This window comes from Lates calcarifer, linkage group LG10 (assembly GCF_001640805.2).
Source record: "Lates calcarifer isolate ASB-BC8 linkage group LG10, TLL_Latcal_v3, whole genome shotgun sequence".
Taxonomy (NCBI): domain Eukaryota; kingdom Metazoa; phylum Chordata; class Actinopteri; family Centropomidae; genus Lates; species Lates calcarifer.
In genome coordinates, this window is record NC_066842.1 from 13593970 (window position 1) to 13616780 (window position 22811).

Sequence of the window (22811 nt, forward strand, 5' to 3'; positions counted from 1 at the left end):
GTGAGAACTCCCACAGCCATGGCGATGGAGAGTGTAACCCCCATGAGACTGAAGAAACCCACTCCTTTAAGGCCTCCAACTTTTTCAAACAGAGAGAAAACAGATGCAAGGCAGAAACAAGGAGACAATTCACAGGCGTGCACAGTCCTCTCGCTGTTCTCACAAAAGCTCGGCCACACTGCAATGCAGTAAACCACAAATGGGCAGATCCAAGACTCACAAAGCATCTCATTTTCAGAGACAGTGTTAACAAGAACAATTATGACAACTCTGATTATAGCTTTGATCTCGGCTGGGCTGGTGTTCTGGTTAATGGCCCCGACTGCTGTGGCTCTACACAGGTGGTCTCCTGAGACCTCTGGAGCCAGATCTGACCCTGTCCTGCCCTCATCTGGGGAGACGGTGATTCTATCAGCCCCAAAAAAGCGCCCGTTGCAGCTGCCAAGTGTGTTTACAGCTGCACTGCATCAAACATTCATCAAATGCCATCTTTGCAGTGTGTGATGTGAGGCAATCAGCATTTCACAGGCTGTCAAATGATGTCTAAAGCGGTTGCTACCTGGCAGTGTCAAAAAGAAATACTCACATAAGGTATACAGGTTTCTTTCTAGTCTAACTCCTGACAGATGAGGTACCTCATATGTTAAAATATTAATTCTACTTAAATACTTAAAGCGCTCTAATGACAGCAAAGCTCAAAATCAGCTTTCAAGTGTAAATGATCTTTTTTCTTTTTTTAACTTTCATCCATTTCATCTAAATCAAAATTGTTCTCAACTTTAAACTTCTGAAACAGATTAATTTGGCTGGATAATACATGCTCATTTAGCTTTTTTTCTTCTTCTTCTTTTTGTGGCAAAAACTCGCTTCTCTTGGTCTAATGCACAGAATGGAGGATTTCACTCCAAGTTGTTCCCACGAATGGTTCCTGTTGGGAAAAGTAACTGATCTCCTTAGTGCCTCAATTCATATTTCCAGCAGTGCTGTAGCTCCATCTACAGGTCTTATTCTTGTGTGCAGCAAAGAACTCTGGGTGACCCCTCTGTAGTCACTGCTGATGTATAGCACATTCATCTCGCTCAGTCTTAGTGAAAAGCACATCTAAAGGCCGTTATTTTATGAAGATTTTAGCTGTCACATTTTCTCTCTCTCAGAGAAAGGAACATGCTGTTGTCAAACTCCTGAAAAGCACAGATCCTAGGCTCATTACTGTAGCATAAACAAGCAGAGGAAAAAAATCCAAATTTCTTGTTTGTATTTCCGTTCACTGATGAAAATGTTTATGAGGATTTGCCAGAACTTTGCTTAAATCCGTGAGAAAGATTTTTTTCATTTTCGTGTTTTTTTTTTGTTACATTACCTAATTAGACTATTTTAAAACTGCAACCCATTGGTGGAAAATCAAAGCCAACTTCAAACAGTATGGACTCAGCTGATGAGATTGCTCAAAACAAGTAACCTCCTGCACTTGCAAACATTGACAATACTGCAAGTCTTTCCAGTCCTTATAGAGTTTCCTCTCAAACAATAACAGTCAATAGCAGCATAAAACTAAATAACCCATCAATCTCTAAATGCCCAATTTATATGTTCCTGGATGTGCAGCTGTCTGAGGGAAAAGTTATCTTGGTATGAACAAACAAGACTTCTTCAAAAAGAAAAAAAAAAGAACAACATTTTTTCCCCCACATTGCCATTCACTAACATGAACCGGAACGGTGATCTCTCATGCAAAATTTGAATACCTTACACACCACACACCAACAACCACTTCATAATGCATACATGAATCTACATAAACAGGATAGAAATGTAGACTGCATGCTGTGTGGAGGTCAGAAAATTGGCCTATGGGACTGAGTGATATAATGGCTAAGTATTCCTGGTAAAGCACTACGCGAGCATCCCGCAGTCCCAGTAGAAACCACAACAGCGGTAATGCATTACAGGATGTATATGGTGTAAAAGGGTAGGACTGGTCTGCCTGCTTGATAAATAATGTATTGTAATGTATATTAAAGCTAGACCCACCACTGCAGCATTTCCTACCGGCATACCCTGAGAAGCCCTGCGCTGCCTGCCACAGTGGAAAAGAGCAGACACTAGTGGTATAATTATGCACATCTGAGAGGTAAGCAGAGGCCATCTGTCAATGTCTGAATCAGTTACCTTATTACCACTGCCTAAAGATATAAAGATAGGAGTGGGAGCTGCTTTCATTAAGGCACATGGTGGCATGCTGTTTTAGACAGCTCCAAACACTAACTTAATTGCAAATGATGACTTGGAGGAGGAGGGACTGTGCAAGGGCTGGCCTTGAAGTGGGCAGGGGCACCAGTGTGGATAGTGGCATGGCACTAGGCTTGTAATGACAGTCAGTCAAGACCTAGTTCTTGCCCTCACTGACTATCAGACACTAGTGTAAGTTCAGAGTTTTTTCCTGCTACTAGCAATTACATGCAATATTTACATGTGATTTGCATGTTTCACTGTGCCTTCTGCTTGTTGAGAATATAATAAATCATTGAGAAAAAAAAGAACTTTTCACTCGTTGAACTCTCTGTCTGCTGATGAGTGGGTGATGAATGCACAGTGGCAGATTCACTTTGTTTGGGCGATCCTCACCGTGCACCTTCGACACTATTAGACTATTTGAAGCACACCTCGTTGCAGACAAAAGGCGTACTCCGACTACTCTGTTACTGTCTGCTTTTAAAAATATCAACCACTACAATGGTGTTAGTGTCTGAAAACAGAGCAGTTGTTTCAAATAAAAGGACAAAGCAGCTGCAGTCAGTGTCACAAGAATTACCATTTCACTGTCAGGGAGCAGACGACATACAACTGACAAAAATAAGGCTGAGAAGCACTACACTACCGTAACAATGTTGATCATGATGAAAACAGTGAGTATGTAAGTCTTTTTCTTTCATTCTACGATCTCTATTTGTGTGCTGCACTCCTAAACAGCAGGTGGAGTAGAAGTGGAAATGAAAGATTAGAGTGTGCCACCACACACTCCCATCGCCTGCGGAGGATCTAATTATAGGTGGAAGAAGATGGCCCCATCCCGCTGACCTGTCCCCTGTCAGCCTGCCTATCCTCCTGCTCTCCTGCCCATATCCCTGCCTCCAAGTCTCTCGCTATATGCCGTCATAGACCGCGCTCTTACCGAACTGTCTTCCTCTTTCTGTGCTCCAACTTTCTTTCCCAGATAGGAGCCTGCCTCCCACTCTATCCTTATACAATCGCCCGCATTGTTCTCTGTCTTCCTGTCTGTGTGTCCGCCCGCCTGTCTGTGTGCCGTGCTGTTCTAAAGGCTGTGATACATTGAGCCTGGCCATTGCCTGGGGGGATTTGCACCTCAGGATCAGTGAGAAGGGCTTATAGAATACACCAGGTATGAATTGCATGTCATCCTGAGACAGCGCAGACAGAAGAAAGGCAGTGAAAGGAGAGTTCTTCACACACCCTGTCTGTGACCGCTTCCTCACCCTGACACGGTGCTGGCAGGGCTTTCATGGCAAGTGTACACTCTTAATCATGACATTACATGTGCTGTACTGAGGGGGATTCACAGGGTGATTTAAGATTATTTAAGCTTAGGACCTTAGATCACATACCCTCATTAAAAACAGCTAAACAGAGACATTTAAACAAGGTTCAAATCTCGGAGGCAGACTGTCACTCCTCCACCCAAGGAAGCTGAGACTGTGATCCTCCTTACACCGTCCCCCGGGTTAGGAGGCTTTGCTAAGAAGTCAGATGTACAAACGCCCAAACCCCATCCCTTCAAATACACTCTAATGTCATCAGAACTGAAGGAAAGCCAAGTGGGGTTTGATTTAAAGGATAAAGCACATCCATCACATACACACGGGATAAAAACAGAAGGCAGTCATTGTTTTTCATGGGAAAAAGACTAGCAGAGAGAGAAAATGGCTAAACCAAAGATTCTCCTCAACATCTAATTCACATAAAATGAAAGAGTTAAAACTGGGCTGCAGTGAAATGGGACAAAACTTGTTCGCCCCTAGGCTTAAAGAGAGTTCATTAACGTGAGGCAATGACTTACCAGAAAGGCTATTAGACTCCGTTGCGTGCTCTCCCATTGAAAACAGCTTTTAATGTACTGTAACGTGTACAGAACTGCTGTGCTGATTTTTCGAACCCGGTATATATTCTGGGCAAGAACCTAATGGGAAATAATTGGAACAAACACCGGTTAGTATCATTTGATACTGGACATAATGTTTATGACTTTGCAACGAGGTTGAATCAGCTTTACAATCCCTTATTTGCTACTTATGAAGTTAGATCTTTAAAGCCAATTAAACTAATTAGCTTGACTATGACTGATCCAAACTATGACCATGTGTAGCTTTGTTGTGGCTACTTTATCAGTGGGATGTGAAGGGAACCTTTTGGCAAGCTTCTTTGTTCCATCTGCTATATTCTGCTAAAAACATCAATAGAGATAACCTTTTTGGAGAACTTCACGTTTTCCTCTATCAATTTTGTCTCCTTTGGTTGGAAAGTTCTGATGCCAGCCCTGACCTGTGATAAAGAAAGAAAAAATAATGATACTGCAGTTTAACTAGGTTTTTGACTTCACACTGTATTTATCACCATTCAAACAAACTTCAGTTTGATCCTCACTTTATTATAGAGAATGTCCAGCACCAGTGTGATGGTTCCTTTGGATGCACTTCCCAAGTGTTCCTTCTTCAAGAGCAGACATATCTGCTGCCCATTCTGAACCTATGAGAATTTACATATATTACAGTATATTATAATTGTATATCTAAAATCTTTTTACAAATTACAAAGAATTAATATTTTGAGACCTTTATAAACTAAATAAACATACACTCAGTAAGGGAATGGCCACTTTCCCCAAAAAGTTTGGGGTTTTGTCTCCATTTTCATCAAGGACAGTCAACTCTACCACATCATGAATGTCCTTAATTGGGCTGCAACATAAGAGTGTCACAAATATTATTGATATTAAAATACGTAGTACAAAATAATGTCCTGATTTTTTCCCATTGTCTTACTTACAATGTAACAACTTTGTTCCACTCCGGATTGACACTCTTGTAAACTGTGTGAGTTTGAAGTTTGCTGTTACCAAGCTCAATAACACAGAATGAGTTGCTTTTTCCTGCAAATAACAAATAAGTGTTGTTATTAATCATAAACAATGAGGCCATGAAGAAGAGAGTAAAAACATCAAAGAGGTGAACTGTTGTTACAGATTACCATTGAGGTCTGTTGGAGGGAGATCATTTGCCTTTATAACCTTGACCTGAAGGAAGCCAACCTCCCCCACACATTTGTGTGAGTTCTTTAAGCTCTGCAAAAAATGAATATGATTAAAAACATGTTCTCCAAAATGCCTTTTCTGACCATGATTTAAAAAATGAACTGCATAAAATTGCATCCTTAACACTGTTACAGGATAATACTGATGTTACTGAAAATGTGTCATGCAAACCATATGACATATTTGTACTCCCTACTAAATCAGCTGACAACATAAGGACCATCATTTAATTTAACATTTTTTAACATAGAAATAAACTAAACCAAAAAACAAACTTACAAATCTATCCGCTATTGTGTCTTTCTCATCCGGCTTTTCCAAGGGAGCTGTTTCGATGTCAGTGATGGAGACTCCCCAGCAGGGTCTCAGGGTGACCAGAAAAACTAGCCTGCCCTTTCCTGGGTCCAACACATGAGTGTAGAGCTGCCTCTCATTAAGTGAAAGTCTTGATAGGTCAATCTCAAACCTGACACACAAAAGGAAAATTGCTCCATTGAAACACATGAGGCCAACTAGTTCTGTGAAGGAGCTAATGTGAGCAAAATTAACACTAACCACCAGGAAATACTCACATCCCCCATGATTCCTCACCCTTCCTCCCTCTCTTTGAGAGCACCTCCACCTGCAGAGGTTCCTGGTTATCTTCAAACTGATTGAAGTCAAACTGCTCCCTCCACTGGGGATTGGCCTGAATGCAAAGGTTCTGAGGGCAGTAAAGACACATATTTAGCACATACAGTAACGTGGAAACACACACACTCACATGATTCAACGTGATGTCAGGTTTAATGCATTATCAGGCTGAGCAGCTTCTGCATGACAGGTGGATTAAGTCTTCATTCAGTCCAACCAGAACAAGGCAGGAGAGGAGAAAGAGGAGTGTGTTGTGTGTATGTGTCTCTATTTGTGTGTGCTTGTATGTGTACACCTCAGTAGCCACTCTGGGATTGTAAACACTGACAGCTTCCAATTAGAATCAGCTTTGTTCAACAAACAAACAAGCAGAGAGGAAAGCAGAGAGGTTTACAAAGAAATGACACGACAACACAAGACAAGTGCACCATAGAATCATCAGGGGGGAGGCCAACAAGTACAGGTAGATGAACAGGGCATGCTGGGTATGCAAATGAAGGCAATGAAGCCCAGCACCCGCAGCACAGGGAGAAGTGAGTGGCAGCCTTGCCCAGTCTAATGAGCTGCCTCTGCCATGGCCCAGTGAGCCAAGGTGGAGGTGAGTCACTGACAGGCACCTGCTGAGAGAAAGAAGCGGGGAAGTAAGAGATAGGGGCTGGGAAGAAACACTTCCAAGTATAAAGAGGATACATTAAAAAGACAGAGGAGCATGAGAAAAGTGAGAAGTGAGAAAAGAGAAAGACTTTTAAAAAACAAGTCCAACCTTGCTCTTGTACTTCTGATCACCAAGGCGGAAGCGGACGTAAATGTCCCCGTGGCCATACTGCGGCAGGTCCTGTCCCTCCACCAAGGTGATACCAAGCACCCCGGTCCACATCTGGTTTTTCTTCTGCGGCTCAGCTGGACGCTGGGATGGTGTGGCCTGGTTCTGCTACAGGGTAAAGATACACACAGACAGTTCGAGTTTTTTCTTTTTTTTTTTTTTTATTGAAAGCACTGTATGTGGAAGCTCTGTGCGCTCCCCTCTGTTTACCTGCTCCTGCCTCAGCCTGGCACCTCATCATGTTCACAGAGTGCATGAAAGTAGGACAAAGGTTTACACTATACAGCACATCTCTGTTGGAGCACATTAGCACATCTCTACTGACAGGCAAGCCACACCATGGAGGCTCCTGGAGAGAGAGGAAGAGAGGGACGTCAGCAAGCAGCCAGATGTCCCTGGCTGTGACAGTCCCACTCATCACTGGCTCCCAGACTGAGTGTGGGGAGGCAGGACACTTGGCATACTGCACCAGAGACAGCAGGCAGCAGTGAGTAATGATGCAAACCACACAGCTCTCTCATCAGCAAATTATGCATACATGCAGTATGTATGGCCAGCATCAGAGTTTACTGCATGTTGGCAAATTCATCCAATTTTAATTTAACCGGAAAAATAACAAATCTTTTCTACTAATGTGAAGCAATGAAACTAAATAGATGTTGTGCATTTGAGAACTCTGGAAATCAAGGACAAGCACAGCAAATAATCCACTTCTCCTGCCGTGTGTCACAGAGGGAGTGAGAAAGAGAGGCCTTGATATGTTTCCATGTAAGAGTTCCCGTGAGGCCATGCGGTGATAGGCCAGGGCTGTAAAAACAAACAGCAGAGAGGTTGTGTAGGGCTGACTGTAATTAAAGAGCAGGACCGTAATCTGCTCTAGCCTCTTTGATTGCCCAGCTCCTTCAGCTGCCCCAGCGACGCTGCTTCAAACAGCCCTACTACAACTCCCCTGCCACTCCGGCCCCTCCTCTTCACTACGGGGTCACAACCCACATTGCCACCCAATCCGAAGGGGATCAAAGCACATCTCAGGGACCTGAATTAACATGGAATACCACAGGCACAGCCCTATAAATATCAGCCCCTTCAAAAGAAGAGGAACAGAGGGAGTGGAGGAGCGATATAAAACAGGCCTCAGCCAAGTCATCCCAAGTGTTTATCTTGGACACATTTCTATCTCAGCGGCCAATAAAACAATTCCACTTAACTGTAAGTGGCCCCTAAAGAGAATCTATTCCTGGTCCTAAAAGGGCTGTGCGATTGCTTCCATATGGTGGGACAGCATGGGGACAAGCACGATGAGCTCAGACCCAGGACCATTTGGCTAGTACCTCAGCACTGTCCATCCACAGCTGTGATATTACATCCTAACATCTGGGTTATTGCCCGCTATGCCTGGGAATTATCAGCCTTGCCGATCTTAGGCATCCCACACTGGCAACATGCCTCGAACAGCAGAGCCCCCCTCCCGCTTCTACCATACGCCCCCCTCCTGTTTGAAACACTATCACACAGCAGAGTTTTACTTAGGCACTTGCCATTCCCTGTCTCTGTGGTGGTAACACAGAGGGAGAAAACGATGTTCTGAAAGAGGGGGAGTAGAGCCGTAAGAGCTGGGTATTCAGCACTTCCAGGATAGGTGTTAAATGCAATAAGATATTGTACGTTTGTCAAAAATGAAATGGGAAAAAAATGGCATTGTTACATTGTTAAATTAGCACTGTGATTTAGGCAGCAGAACATTGTGTAGAGTCCCATCACACATTTCTGTCTCCCTTTGAGTATCTTTAACCATCTGTAGTGGATAACCTACAATGTGTATGAAAATGGCTTCATTCCTTTGTCATCTAATTTCAAATTGAGATTGTCTACTGGACCATCAAGAGACTGAACAGTGGCAGATGTAGTGACTACATAGGTGTGAATATAAACCCACTCGCTGCAGTGTGAGTCCCAAACAGCCACCCTCCTATTTCACTCTGAATCTAATTACAGCTGCAATATATTGAAAACCACTTGAGAAAAGATGGAACTTTGTTTACTACAAAACCAAATAATACTCTTCTAAGGGCTTTTTCATGACAACATATTCAGACAATACTATTATTTTGGTTTTGATCAGAATGTAATTTGTACCATACTTTTTCACAGCAAATGATACCACTGAAAATAATATGCATCGCAAAAAAGGTTCACTATAAAACCACAAAAGAAATAGGGCTATGCTGAAACCAAGGTTACACACAAAAGCCTGAGTCCTTAACATACACCTCATTCTTTGTTGCACCATAGTACAGTGAGCTACTGCCCCCTAGTGCTTCATATCAGGGTAACCGTAAGCTCTACTGTGTAAATGACATAGTCAAATACAGCAATACTAATGGCATTCTGGATATAATTTGGAAATTCAAGGAAAAAAAATAAATTTATTGATCAAAATACATACCTTATTCTTCTTTACTGGCCATCTCTATAAAAGAAAATGATTACAGAAATTAGTGTAAAGACATTCAGAGACTATAGACAAATAATTGCATCAGGAAATACTTCTCATATTAGAAATACTCTCACAGGGCTTCTTTTGATGGTGGCATCTCTGAACATTAAGCAGACTTCAACAATGATAACTCCCATGTCATCTTCTTTACTTTTGGGATCATTAAGGGGCAGCTCCATTTCATAGGTTCTGTTCAAAGACAGAAAGACCATGAAGATTTCAACTAATCACCATTAATGGATATCCTTGTGATAATTGATTACCTAAAACATATCAAATAAATATTCCTCACTTGTACAGTTGAAGATTTCTCAGGGAAACAGAGCCGGAACCCATGAAGTCGTCACTGGTCCGGTTTTTATCATAGACCTGCAACAACATTAGAAATATCATTAAGATGACAAACTGAAAATATGGGTTCCTGTACTGTAAGATAATGCACTCCTTTTCAAACAAACAGCGCTTACACGAACTTCCACAGCATGCGCTCGATCTCGCAGAGGATGAGAGAAGGACTCATTCCAGCGCGGGTTCAGGCTTTTATAAACCACTTTGCTTTTATAGAACTGTTTTCCTTCGAGTTTGAACTTCACGTAAGGATCACTGGTGCCTACAATTCAACAGAGAAAAAAAAAAGAGTAAATCAGCAAATGAATGTGGCTTAAAGTGTAAAAACACTGATTTCATGGCAATCCATGGTTATTTAATGCAAACTATGTTTACTTCATGTGGAACATATTGTCTCTAAAAATGTACACTGTGTATGAAAACACACACATAAATACACACACATATACACCCTTCCCCCATGCTGGTTGCGTGAGAGACTGAAATATGTGAGGAGGAGGTGCACCCCACACATGGCAAAAACAGAGGGATGTAGCTGTTTAATTGTGAAGGAGTAGAAACACTCGCCAGCATGAGGCAACCAGAAACCAAAATCTAGAAGCAACCAGTGTTAATCTCCCAAGCCTGTTAAGAAAGTCTGTCTGTGAGTGGGGTGGGGGTATGGGACTTCTTTGTTTCTGCAATTGCATGCAGATTGGCCAAAAAATGAAAGCCAGTCCCATGCCTTCATTTGTATAGGGGAATAAAGGGGTGCTTGAGAGAGCCTGCAGGGAGGCTTGAATCACATGACAAAGGCCCTGTGGGGATGGGCTGTCAAGCCTGTCAGCTCCCCACTCCAAATGAACATCTCGCAAAGGCAGGCAGGACCCACAGCAGCTCCACCCTGCCAGCCTGTGACAGGGAAACCTCCAGGCAACTTGACAGGAGGAGAATGTGGCAGCTAGCAAGGAGAAAAGCTCTGGCATGACTGAGAACGGTGACGATGGAAATTAATGGGAAAAAAGGGGAGAACAAAAACCAAGGAGTGGGGGCCGGTGGCGTGGGTCCTTTCAGAATATGTAATGACAATGTATGCCATTGGTGAGCCTTTGGCACGGTGTTGATTGTTGGGCAAACAGTGGAGAGACAGGGGGCGTGTGGGGATTGCATCATCATGGTGCCATCTTGTCAGGGAAAGTAAGGTCTCAACTAGCAGGGAGTAGGGCACTGGGTTTGGAGGGTGCCCTGCCACCATGCAGGAAAAAAAAAACTGCATAACTGTAAGAAAAAAGTCCTTTCACCGCTACACTGTCTGTGATTTCCCAAAGCCACAGGAGCTGCAAGTAAAGTACTGGTTAAAACCACAGCATTGCCTAAGGGTTTGTATTTTCAATGAGATAAGATCCATGTAGCTTCAAAATACTCTCATATCATTTCACAAATTTCTGCTATAAAATGCATCTTACAATCTAAAATGACTATTGTTTAACTATTGTTTTTCCTTTAAGTAAACCAAACAATATTAGTCCAAAAAACTGCCAAAAAAAGAGTCAGTAAGTAATCATACTTACTGAGACCACACATGAATTTACGTATAAATAGTAATTTCATTTATGTCCACTTGAGGTCGCTGCTTTCCCAAAGTAAACGCCACAGGCCTCAGGGAAGGGTCATGACGAGTGGAAATTTGTGTTTCACACTCTCTTTCTCTCACAAACAAATATGACTGTCACTGGTGACTCAAATCTCAATAGGCAACCCAGTTATGGAGATCAGCTCATTAAAATGAGTTAAAATCTAAACTCTCTCTCAAAGTTCATGCTTGATTTTATACCTGGATGTCTCAATTAATAATTGCAAACAACTTTATAACTTTATAATGATTAGATTATTAAAATATCACTCATATAGATTATCCAACAGTAATTTTCAACATCAAGCCTAAAGACATCAACAAAGTAGTTTAAAAGACTACTTTTACTTTAAAATCTATGAGCCATCTGATTGTCTATTAAATATTGCAAACAATCCACTACCATTACCCCTGGCCTAGCATTTTAAATCATTTGTGTAAATAGGTATCAGTTTCATGTGCAGATTGTGCATTCTCTTTAGAGAGCACTGATTGTTTTATCCCAGCCTGCCTTTTGTCTTACTGGTCTGACAGCATATTTCTCTAGTGCTTTTTTTTCTTGTACATACACCACTTGACATGAGACGTCATCCCCACAAGTAAACAGAAGCATTAACTGAACACGGCCCATCTTGCCTTTATACACAACAACACATTTCCCATTCACAACTCTCCACTGTTTGATTGGTTCATAAACACAGCAAGATTAACAAGATGTACTGTATATGCACTGTGTGTACATGCTTCATCAACCCTTTAGCTGCTGCTAAAAGCCAACAGAGAGGAACAAACAACTGCATATTTTTGGAATGTACAAGAAATCTGATCTGATCTGGCATGTCTTGATCTGTGCTGATCCACCTAAAAAATCAGTTAAGAGAACAGTTTGATGATGGCTTATGAAGAGATAAAGTCATTTTCCTCTTAAGTGTCACATGAGACAGCTCTCTAGTCTTACAGGCTTTGAAAGGCCAAGACTTATGCATCCCTTGCAGGTTGTTGACCTACCGGAGCGCTTGTCTCTGATGACCAGGTTCTTTCCCCGCTTTAAGTTGATGTTCAGGAGGTATCTCTGGCATGGAAGAGGTGTTGGGCCCTCAGGCCCTGTTGTCATCTGCCGTGGAGAAAACAATGACATTTAAATGCTTTCTCATGTCATGTCATACTTGGCTTATTTCAATGGGCACAGCAGTCTAATGAGTACTCACAGAGCTTTCTAAGGGATCTTGCGAATTTTCGTCAAAGAAGTCCAACTGTTCACTGGACAGCTATGAAGAAAGAAATTGTAATGACATTTTATGACACATCAGATTGCAAATGTTTAGGACAGTACAGCCAAACTGGGATGTCTATGTGTGTGTACTGCTCTGTGGTTGACATGATATTTATGGTTTTAAAAAGGTGTTTATCCACTTCAACACATACTCTAATGTTCCTGATAACTATAGATAATATCTTTTAGGGACAAACAGTGTGCCTACAGCATGTAAAAAATAAAAGTCCCACATGTAAGGCAAAGTGAGATTTTATAAGTCCTGTGTACTTTTTGTAGAGTTATCTACACTGCATTCTATCTCTAACTAGTAACACTGGTTTTCCACTGGTTTCCATATCTAAAAGGCATCTAAACAAAAGAGGATACGATAGCCTTAGTTTAAACTATACCCAAGAACTGCGTAAAGTCAAATCACCATCAGCCGTATAGGATGCTTTTGATATGTTGCACCAGTGGACTGAATAATTAGTCATAAAGTATAAGCTCAAGCTTAAAAAAATGTCAATTTCATGCAAGTCACCATATTAGATCCTGAGGACATCTCTTAGTATTACAGCTGAGGTATGTGAAAATCCAAACCACACTATTTGAAAGTGAAATGAAAGTGTGAACATATTCAAATGAATGTGACCAATGTTGAAATACATCATGTTACTCATAGTACTTATTGGGGTGTTGCTTCATATTATATTTGTAACAAGTTATATGTTTTATCTATAATAAATTTAAACCTTCATACAACGTCCTCTTGACCATTTTATTATGGCACTAGACATACATACTGCATGCATACTTTGATCTAATTCCTAAGAGATTAATAGTTTCATCTATGGATTGGTTTGGATTTCTACCTGTGTGATTTCTCTGTGTGATATAAAAAGAAATCCCCAAATGACATCTGAATACAAATTTCAAATAACATAAATCTACAGTGCATAGACTTTAAATAAAAATAGCATCCTCTGACTGTACCTGTAATTAAATATATACAATAAAACTGACCGCTGCTATTTCGTCCAGGGCCTCCTCGTGCTGAGCCTCTTCCAGCAGAGCTTCTTCTGTGGAGAAATCTCTCGAAAAGGGAGACCAGGGTTCCCGGTCCAGTTCCTCTGAGTCTGTCGTCCAGGGCAGGTTGACTCGCTCCTCACTAGGGGTGCCACAGGCAGAGTCCAGGGAGGTACCATCTGCGTTCTCCAAAGGAACACCCATGGTATCTAATGTCAGAGGCATGCTATCTGGAGGAACAGTTTGTCTTTTTGTTGGTGGATTCCCTTTTTCAGATGATGGGTTTCTCTGCTCAAATGATGTGGTCCTCCTTTCTACGTATGGGCTCATTTGTTCTCCCAGTGAGTTTGCTCTGGCCAATGCTGCAGCGAGGCTACCTGAAACCACTCTCTCTGCTGGAGCGTCTTCACCAGACAGGCTCTCTCTCTCTGCAAGGTCTGGTCTTGGTGAAAGAACTTGTGCGTTGCTTAAAACAGATCTTGGTGCAGGAATAGGGTCAAAAGTGAATTTAGATACATGTGCCCTTTTATTAACTTGTGCATACAAGTTTACCTTGTTCTCTGAGCCTGAATTCATCGTATCACTGATTTCCTCATAAAGGCCCAGTGTTTCTACTGGTGCACTTTTTCTATTAACCGCTGCAGCTGAGCGATCTGTAGGAACCCTGAGTGTAGTTTCTGAATCTTCCAGGGGTGTGATTTCTGGGACTGTGAAAGATGGCCCATCAACTATTGATCCACTTGCAATAGAATCAGTATCACTCAGACGGGGAGAGATGCCAATGGAGGAGATGGTATCAGAGTCATTGAACACCAAGGCATTCTCTGTAGAAAATGCTTCACCCGGCACCAACCTTAGGTCAGGTACGGAAATACTGCGCCGATGGGCCAGATTCCTCCCTTGCTTGGCAAGTGCCTTCCTACCTGGCTTCTTCAGATTGAGCAACTTAGCTTTCAGACGAAAGTTCTCCAAGAAGTTCTTTTTCTTGCCATCCATCTTGTACGATACCTTTCAGATTAAAAAAAGAAAAAAAGTGGAGTCAAGGTAATTTTGTATTAAATGTGAAAAGATAAACATATAGTGCTCTGACTCAGTACATGGATTACAACATAAACTACAACAGTCAAATGTAAATTGCACTAGAGGTGGCCACTGTTTAAAGTTGCTAAACTTTAATCAGTGGCAGGTTGAAAATTGTTGGCTATACTCACACTTAGCTTTGACCAGCATATTTCCTATTTTGTTTTACAGTAGATTACATCCTGTCTGAGACTTTAGCTCAAATAATACTGTATTTCATAAAGGCACAATTAGCTCTATTAAAACCCTATTACTGTACAGAAGTAACACAGTGGAAGATTACCCCTTCAGAGGATTTGTCACCATACACAGATAAAAGTAAATATCTAGTGTCACAATACACTGTGCCTACTTCTCCTAGTTTTCTGTCTTAACCTAATAAAAATACAAATAATGCCCTCTAATAACTAAATCACCTACAAAAACAAAAGTAGGTGATAAGCTACAATATCATAGTAAAATCTTAGCATTAGTGCTAAGGCCTGCCGTCTATTCTTACAAACAATTCTGAATAAATTATTTCACCTAGATTATTGTACATTACATTACTTTATGGATAATCTCAGTCTAATTTAGACAAAGAAAACACAGTGCTATACCTGTTCAGTTGACCTCTGCTGAATTGCCTGACAAAGTCTAACAGTTTTTCAGTTTCCACCGAGAGCAGCAGTAAATTTTCCAACAGGCAGCTCAACCATCCTAACTATGATGGAAAAGAGGAAGTGTCTCAGGCAGCTCAAAATGTAGTGAGTGCACTTTTCTGCTCGCTGGTAACTTTGAAGACAAGTGATAGGTGGAGAGGCCAAACTGGGTGAAACTAGCCATACCAGTCTCACAAGGTGAGTTTCAACGACTGAGAATGCCACAGTTAGACCTGAGACCTGCCCAGGTGTTGCATGATGACAGGAGCCACACACAGTATGACTACAGGTTATGTGGGATCTATGAAAAAAATCAGGTGACAAATATTCAGTAAATTAAGACACAGTGACAAGAGATTAAATAGACACTGAAGCACTGAAACTATGATTAACAAGTTGCTCACAGTACAGTAGGTTGAACAGCCTGTTTTGACAGTCTGTTTATTGTTGATTTGAATATTTGACTGTTTATTTGCATTTGTTAGGCTATTTGTCTGTTTTAAGACTTGCATGCATTACACTTCCTCTAATGTGGGTTCCCTTATAGGTCCAAGCATTTGAAAATATACTTAATGCCATAATCTAGCCTAATTCTACAATACAACTGTCCTTCTTATCTGTCCAAAACAGTCCCAAATACTGCTGATGGATTCTGCAACATGACTGAGGCATATGAAATGTTGGCTATCTGCTCGTCTTATCTCGTCCCTGATCTTCAGCACAGATCGGGCACTCAGCGGCTGCCTTGTCATACCAAACTGCATTTCTTTCACACAGCCACATATTTGTTTACAGTGGAAGAAGGTTTAGCCTAAGCTCGTCAAAAGTGAGCATTTGTGTTTGCAAAGTATAAACTATAGCTGTCTGTCCACACATAGAAGCTAAAGCAACAGACCCACTGGTGTTCACTCTCTCTCTCCTTGTCTGTGCCTAACGGTGGAGACTATATGACAACAGATGTGTTTGAGTTTGGACCGAGTCTTGTTCAATATTTGCTGATGTCTTAAGGAGATCAGGCCCACATGAAAGAACCCCAACTTGGCTCCCAGTTGAAAAGCAGGGCTGGTGATCCGAACGGGGCAAGCCCCTATGGCAGGTGGCCTGTCACCCTTCTTCTCACACAACTCAAACAGCCCCAAACCCTGTTTGGTTACTCTACACATGCATACTGGACCAGTTCCAGCCTGTAGCACAGCTGGTTTCATGGATGGGAAGCCAGGAACATGCACTTGGGGACAAATATACTGAGTGATGCACATGCAAGCCTTCAGAGTACAGGATCAAAGATTGACACAGCTGACCTAAAACCCCTGTTTGTCTCACAGTGTTTTATGTTTTACTATTCAAGATGGTTCTGGAAAATGTGTTTTTTATTTGTTCATATGTGTCGCAATACCACAATGGAGAAGATGTAAATAAAGTCCAGAATTCATGAATTCAGCTTTGGCAAATAACCGTCTGTAGCAAAGTGTACTCTTCTACCAAAAGTAAACGTGCTCTAATTACTTTATATAACTTGTCGTGATTACTGCCGGGACTCACTAGCTAGCTAAACCAGTGCGTCATATTTTATGGGCTTGTTTAAATGCTTTGGACGTATCAGAAACTGGTGACTACAGATAAATAGAGTAAGGGGTGTAATTACTATTTCCATTTAAAATGCACAGTGGAGTCAAAAGTCTCTCCAATCGAAAATACTCACGTAACGCTAAAGTACAAGTAACGCTGACTTACCTCACCTCAATGTTTCAGCTGCATTTCGTGTCTTAACACTACAACTCTTGAAATTCGAGTTTTTGAAATGATTAAACTTCCCTCACATATTAAACACACAACTACCTCAGTCCCTGACTGTATATATACGGTTATATATTTTCACAACTTTAAAAAGGGTCGACTGACAGGTCCACCCAGCGGTTAGCTACCTGATATTTTCTTGTCCAAACAGTTGTTGTGGCCTGCTAGCTTCAGTGGTTTACTAATTACCCTCACCTGAGCTAACAGGTTGTATCAACAGGCCGCCGTAATTTATAGTGTTACAGTGCCTCCTGCTGGCGACACTCTGGAAATACACTGCTCCCCTCTTCTTAAAACTGTACTACAGAGAAATATCACTAGATGTCACCTGTTAAACGTGCTTTGTACTGGTGTTTGCATTTGATTTGTGTGAACATCCATATTATATAGATGAAACCTCAAACACTGACTCAACACTTTTCAAGCCAACTGAAGGCTTAAACTTAAAATTACAGATACGTCTTCTACAGTATTAAGTAGCCTACATTTAAGGAAGCACTGTAGATAAGGACACTTTGTAGGTAGACTCACCTGTACATCTGTATTTACATTTTGAAATACTTCAGGTACTTTATACCTCTATCCCATTACATTTTAGGGGGAAATGTTGTGTACCAGGCTGAATTCATCTGACAGCTCTAGAGTTACTAATAATTTTGCAGATTCAGATTTTTCCCTCAAAATATCAGTATAGTTGTGAGTCAGTCAGTTAGTGAAATACGATACACTGTTACAGAAGAATGTAGACCGTCCTATTTCTTTCTTAAGCTGTTAAAATTAGTACCACCTCAAATACCTACAACATTAAAAAGCTGCTTATTTGTTGAGACACCAGTAATAATGATCAAATAATATTTTTAAAAATTATATTATATATTATTCTGACTGCAGTCATTCAGCTTAATGAGTACTTTTATTTATGTGTAAATTTCACTAATAATATTTACCTGTATTTAAGTGCAATTTTTACTGTAGCATATTTACACTGTGCTATTATTTTACTTAAGCAAAGGATCTGAGTGTTTCTACCACCGCAGGCTGCCACACTGCAATCAGCCATTAAATCTGTAGTTGTGCAGTCTGTACTAATTGATGTGTGAGGTCAACAAATTGCATTTTCAAAGTGGAATTCAAGGATGAATAGACATTGAGTTCAGATTGAGCATACACTGAGGTGTTTAATAAAGTTGACAGTTTCTACTGTTTGGGACTTCACAGGAGAACAAATTCTATGTAAGAGTTGTTTACTTCATTTTGTACAGAATAAGAGAGATAACCTAAATTACACATTAAAAGCCAATATTTGTACTTTTGTGAAGAATACAAATTTTGTACAACAATATCTAGCATAGTATCTTAATTGTTTAATAAAAAGTTCACTTGAATATTTATTGTATGATGAAAATAAAATAACACATTCAAGGGAAATAAAATGTAGATTAACTTAAAATCTCTTTCGATTTTGAAACAAATAATTTCATTATTGGCAACAAAGTCCAGCTTGTGCCGCCAAACGGTTTGAGCATCCAAACCGAAAACAGCTTCTTTAGTTAAGTGAACTATCAACTACAAACACTTACCAAACACGTAGTTCTGTTTATAAAAGCCATGAAGCAAAGCAGTGTACTCTTGCACAGCAAAGTGAAGAAAGTCCTCTACAAAGGTTCATTGATTACCCTTTCCTTTCACATTCATAAGTTGTGCACAATTTGGACAAAAGAGCAAAGCGTATCACAGTGCATTCACCATGCATTTTCCTGTGTGAGTCTTGTCTGAGAAGAGGCAGGTCTGGTCAAGTTTTAGTGATATCTGCATTGTCTTGTTTTTCTAACTGAGAGAAATAAAAGTGGTGTAATTTTTCTTTGGGATAAGGCATTTCCTAACTGTGCATATAGATAGAGAAACTACAAAATTCCCTGATATGTTATCAAGTGCTAAAGTATGTGCTCAACTACGAGGTGATGCTGCCGAGACTGGCAGACAATTTTTGTTGTAGTTATTTATTATTGCTATTTTCACCTGCTGTGTTATACTGGATTACATTATGAATTACTATACATCATGTAATGTCTACTTATGTATATGAACATGAAGAGATTGCCCCGGGGGATCCAAATCAATCATTTAATAAAATGTATTATATGCATCTTGAAGGCCAGCAACCTCCAGCTGTGGCACTTCAGGATAAGAGGCTAACAGTCAACCCACTGATGCTCCTCTTCCTACTGCTTTGTGGACCACATACGACCTTTAATGACATCATATTCTGTATATATCCCGTGGATTCAGGTTAAAACTGCATAGATCATTATGGGCTTAAACTGAGAACTACCATGGAGTCAATGATGGGGGCGGAGAGAACAGAAACCTCAGAAACACACACAAGACGTGTCATGGTGAATGCAGAGTGATACCTCCCTCGTACAGCAAACTTCTCATACAAATGTGTGCAATCCAGCAGTGAGATTGAAGTCAATGACAATGCATCATTGTTGTTGTTGTTGTTGTTGTTGTTGTTATGAATTAGCTGCTGAATTATTTGCTTCTGTGATGATGGAGAAGAAAACAAGTCACAGCCCTGCCTTTTTACCTCTCTGCAAGGTGTGATAACCAAGGCAACGGCCTTGCCTTAGCAACACCTTTCACGTACATGACTTCAGCGCCTTCAGATTTTCACTTTTCTGGCTCCTAAGGTTCCTAGGCCTACAGTACTCTTACTAGTTACAGGGCATTGATATAAGATACAATTTCTTGAGCCAATTAAGGAAACACATGAGCATTTTTGTACAGAATTATGACTGACATTTCAAGTAGACTGTGATATTTACAACCACATGTGGGCACAGGCATGATCAGTTTTGCGGGAAGGTCAGCAGCCACTTCTACCATGTTTATGTCTCCTGCTAAAATTCCATGAACCAGTAACAGGATAGTGGAAACGGCCTGAGAGATGGCATGTCTGTCAGTTGAGCTACATGCAATAACAATAGATTATTCTTCAATGTGGGGCTGGGACCTTGGGTTTGAATGTTGGCAGTGTATTCCGCAGCTGCTGGTATACAACTAACACAAGCTAACACAATAGGAGGGAAGAAACCCTATTTCCCCTAGCCTTGTGATCATCCTTCACAAATATGAAAATAGTGGAACTTCAGCCTCACGGCATTGTTATTACAATGTCTTCAGGACAAACAGTCACCGCTAATAGAGAGAAAAGAAAAAACAATTCGACCATCTGGAAATAAAACACATAGGAGATTATGTTGATAATTCAATTTAGAAGAGATTACAGTAAAATTAACACAATAGCAAATGTTGACCAGTGAATGATCGATTTTTAAGGGTCTACTCTTGTAAACTTGGCTGTAATCCACAAAAATATACTTTTCTTGAAAACGGTGATCGCACAGTACATTCAGCATGTACTCACACCCCGGTGATATATATTAAAGTCGCTATTTACACAACAAAAGAAAATGTTTGGCTCAAATTTTCAATTATACAAACAGAACAGCAAAATGTTCATGGCTTTAGATATTGATTCACGATCTGGTTCACATGACTTTACACTGTTTGTAATAAAGCACGATAAAAAAAAATTCCAAACTATGGCGGAGAAATGGTGCGTTTGTGTGAACTGTTAGGAAACCATAGCAACTGTACAAAACAACACAAAAGAACAGCTTTGGCTTATATTACTGATGAATTGTTACACAAATGTGAACATGTTGATTTTCTCACCAGTTCAACTGGACAGGTTCGCATTATCTTAATTGCACATTTATATATCCTACTCTTTTAAATTATAAAATGAATATTTATGTCATTATTGCGATAAATTCTGTTGTTATTTTGTTTTTACTTCCCCAACAGTTTTGTTTCATTTATTCGCTAAAGTAGTCTCAACTGTTGTGACCAAAATTCCTGTGTAGTATTAATTGACTCCATGCTGCCTGTATCTTCTGATTGACCGAATCAATAAATTAGAAGAGGCCACTTGAGATAAAGGTCTTGTATGGTTACAGCATGATTTTTAAAAGATAGTTCCTGCAGCGAACGTCATATGTAAGGGTCCTGCGCCTGAAAGCAACACGACTTTCTCTGATTGTTTGCAACATGCGAGCACAACAGCAAAACAGCAACTACATGTAAGTGTCTGACTAGACCAGTGACTACAATAATCTACCGCCTATTGTTTAACAGTTTTCTTTCTTCTGCAAAAGTCATCTGAATTGCACCAAGTACCTGATACCACCTGCTTGTGCATATAATTCAGTCCAGCTAACTGAGATTTGATCAAATCTTACTGTATCAGTTTGAGAATTGACTTTAGATATGTCCTGACATGTCTCACTACATTACATCTCAGTCTTACAAATTGAAATGGAGTTGAATAATAGTATCATAATGATAGCTCTAAGGACCCTTGCTCTCTCTTCTATCTCCATGTCTAACCCCTCCCTCTCTCTGACTGGCTGGTGACTGGAGGCGTGATCAGGGCTCTTTATGTCACCCATGTGTCCATGCGCAAGCGCTTGACCGAGGGGCTCTCCCTGTCCTCAGAGCCAGCGGGGGGTCTGCCCAGCCCCAGCGGGGAGTGGAAGTCGGGCCGGTGGTCTTCGCGATCGCTGCCGTCATACGAGCTACAGGAGGAGCTGAGGCTGTCGGCGGGCGAGCGTCCCAGCACTTCCTGTCGGCTGGACCCTTGCTGCGGCTGCTGAGGGGGGAAGCCAGACGGGGTGACACGCTCCCGTGGCGGCGAGATGGGCTCGGACTTTATGTTTATGCTCTGGCTGGTGCTGATGGATAGGTTGGAGCCCTGAGGTAGGTGACCTCCACCACTGCGGAGAAGATAAGCAGGTCGTTTTGTGCTCAGTTCACACCGAGACAACAAATGTGAGGTACAACAATATGAAAAGCCAGGAATATGTAGATGTGTGATTCAGCATAATATCACAGAGCGCAGTGGGTGTTGCTTTTATGTGAGGGCGTCTGGAGAGTGTGCTTTTGTTTGGAAGTGTGTTACTCACACCAAAGAATTAAGAGCTGCCTGGCCCAGTTGATGCTGTTGCCATGCCGACATGGAGCCCAGTGAGAGCCCAGGAGAGCCGAAGCCCTGTAGGGAAGAGATCTCTGCACTGCTCAGGGAGTACTCTGTAAAAACAAAAGCAGCCACACACAGTTAGAACTCACCCACATTTCAGCTCCAACACTGTGTGCCACTGAGAGCAGAGCAGGAACCAACAGCATGTAGTACAAACAGTCACAGCTAACGCAATTGTTTTTTAAGTCTGAGGGGAGAGTGAGGCCAGACTCACCAGCAGGGTTGTAGGAGGTGGGCATGCCTGAGTAGACCAGGCCCTGTGGGGGTAAGCTGGGGGTGGTGACAGACACTACTGGAGTGGCCAGGGGCTGGGTGGACTGAGAGCTGCTTATCCTCTGGGTGTTCTGAAAAACACAAAAAACGACAAAGAAAGTAAGCATTAGCCGAAAATAAAGCACTCTAAAAACATCACACTCTAATACTAAACACATTTTGTTATCATTTAAGATATTTCATTGAGAGCCTATACATTTTACAGCCTATACACATTTTTCTTTTCTTACTGTGGTTATCAGGTATGTGAGTGTAATGATAAAAGCTGCCACAAGGTGGTGGTGTAGCATTATGACAGTCAATATTCTAATCTCTGATTCAATATAAACAATATAAGCTATAGATGATGGTTTCTTACAGGGATTTTCTGATATAAATCCAAATACAGCTCATCAA

General features: G+C 41.1%; 2 protein-coding genes across 15 annotated transcripts in view; both read right to left on the bottom strand.

Annotated features, from left to right (window-relative positions):
* The window catches only part of mctp2a (multiple C2 domains, transmembrane 2a), a 33719-nt gene extending 16485 nt beyond the window's left edge, over positions 1 to 17234 (bottom strand). Inside the window, exons 1-18 of one of the 5 annotated variants that reach the window (XM_051073385.1) lie at positions 17167 to 17228; positions 15200 to 15542; positions 13518 to 14528; positions 12448 to 12507; positions 12248 to 12353; positions 9747 to 9889; positions 9572 to 9648; positions 9354 to 9468; positions 9229 to 9252; positions 6723 to 6890; positions 5899 to 6029; positions 5606 to 5792; positions 5263 to 5356; positions 5062 to 5164; positions 4871 to 4973; positions 4660 to 4761; positions 4483 to 4557; positions 4076 to 4195 (exon numbers count right to left, since the gene is read on the bottom strand). In XM_051073385.1, coding sequence (XP_050929342.1) covers positions 4076 to 4195; positions 4483 to 4557; positions 4660 to 4761; positions 4871 to 4973; positions 5062 to 5164; positions 5263 to 5356; positions 5606 to 5792; positions 5899 to 6029; positions 6723 to 6890; positions 9229 to 9252; positions 9354 to 9468; positions 9572 to 9648; positions 9747 to 9889; positions 12248 to 12353; positions 12448 to 12507; positions 13518 to 14516 — 2607 coding nt within the window. In that variant the 5' untranslated portion in view covers positions 14517 to 14528; positions 15200 to 15542; positions 17167 to 17228. The other 4 variants (XM_018664379.2, XM_051073386.1, XM_051073387.1 and 1 more) reach the window with 4 other exon arrangements.
* Positions 17235 to 18190: 956 nt separating this feature from the next.
* Positions 18191 to 22811, bottom strand: part of mef2aa (myocyte enhancer factor 2aa) — an 86617-nt gene continuing 81996 nt past the window's right edge. For all 10 annotated transcript variants that reach the window (XM_051073393.1, XM_051073391.1, XM_051073396.1 and 7 more), the window contains 3 exons: positions 22357 to 22486; positions 22069 to 22192; positions 18191 to 21879 (listed from right to left, as the gene is read on the bottom strand). In XM_051073393.1, coding sequence (XP_050929350.1) covers positions 21543 to 21879; positions 22069 to 22192; positions 22357 to 22486 — 591 coding nt within the window. In that variant the 3' untranslated portion in view covers positions 18191 to 21542. The remainder of the gene's footprint in view (positions 21880 to 22068; positions 22193 to 22356; positions 22487 to 22811) is intronic.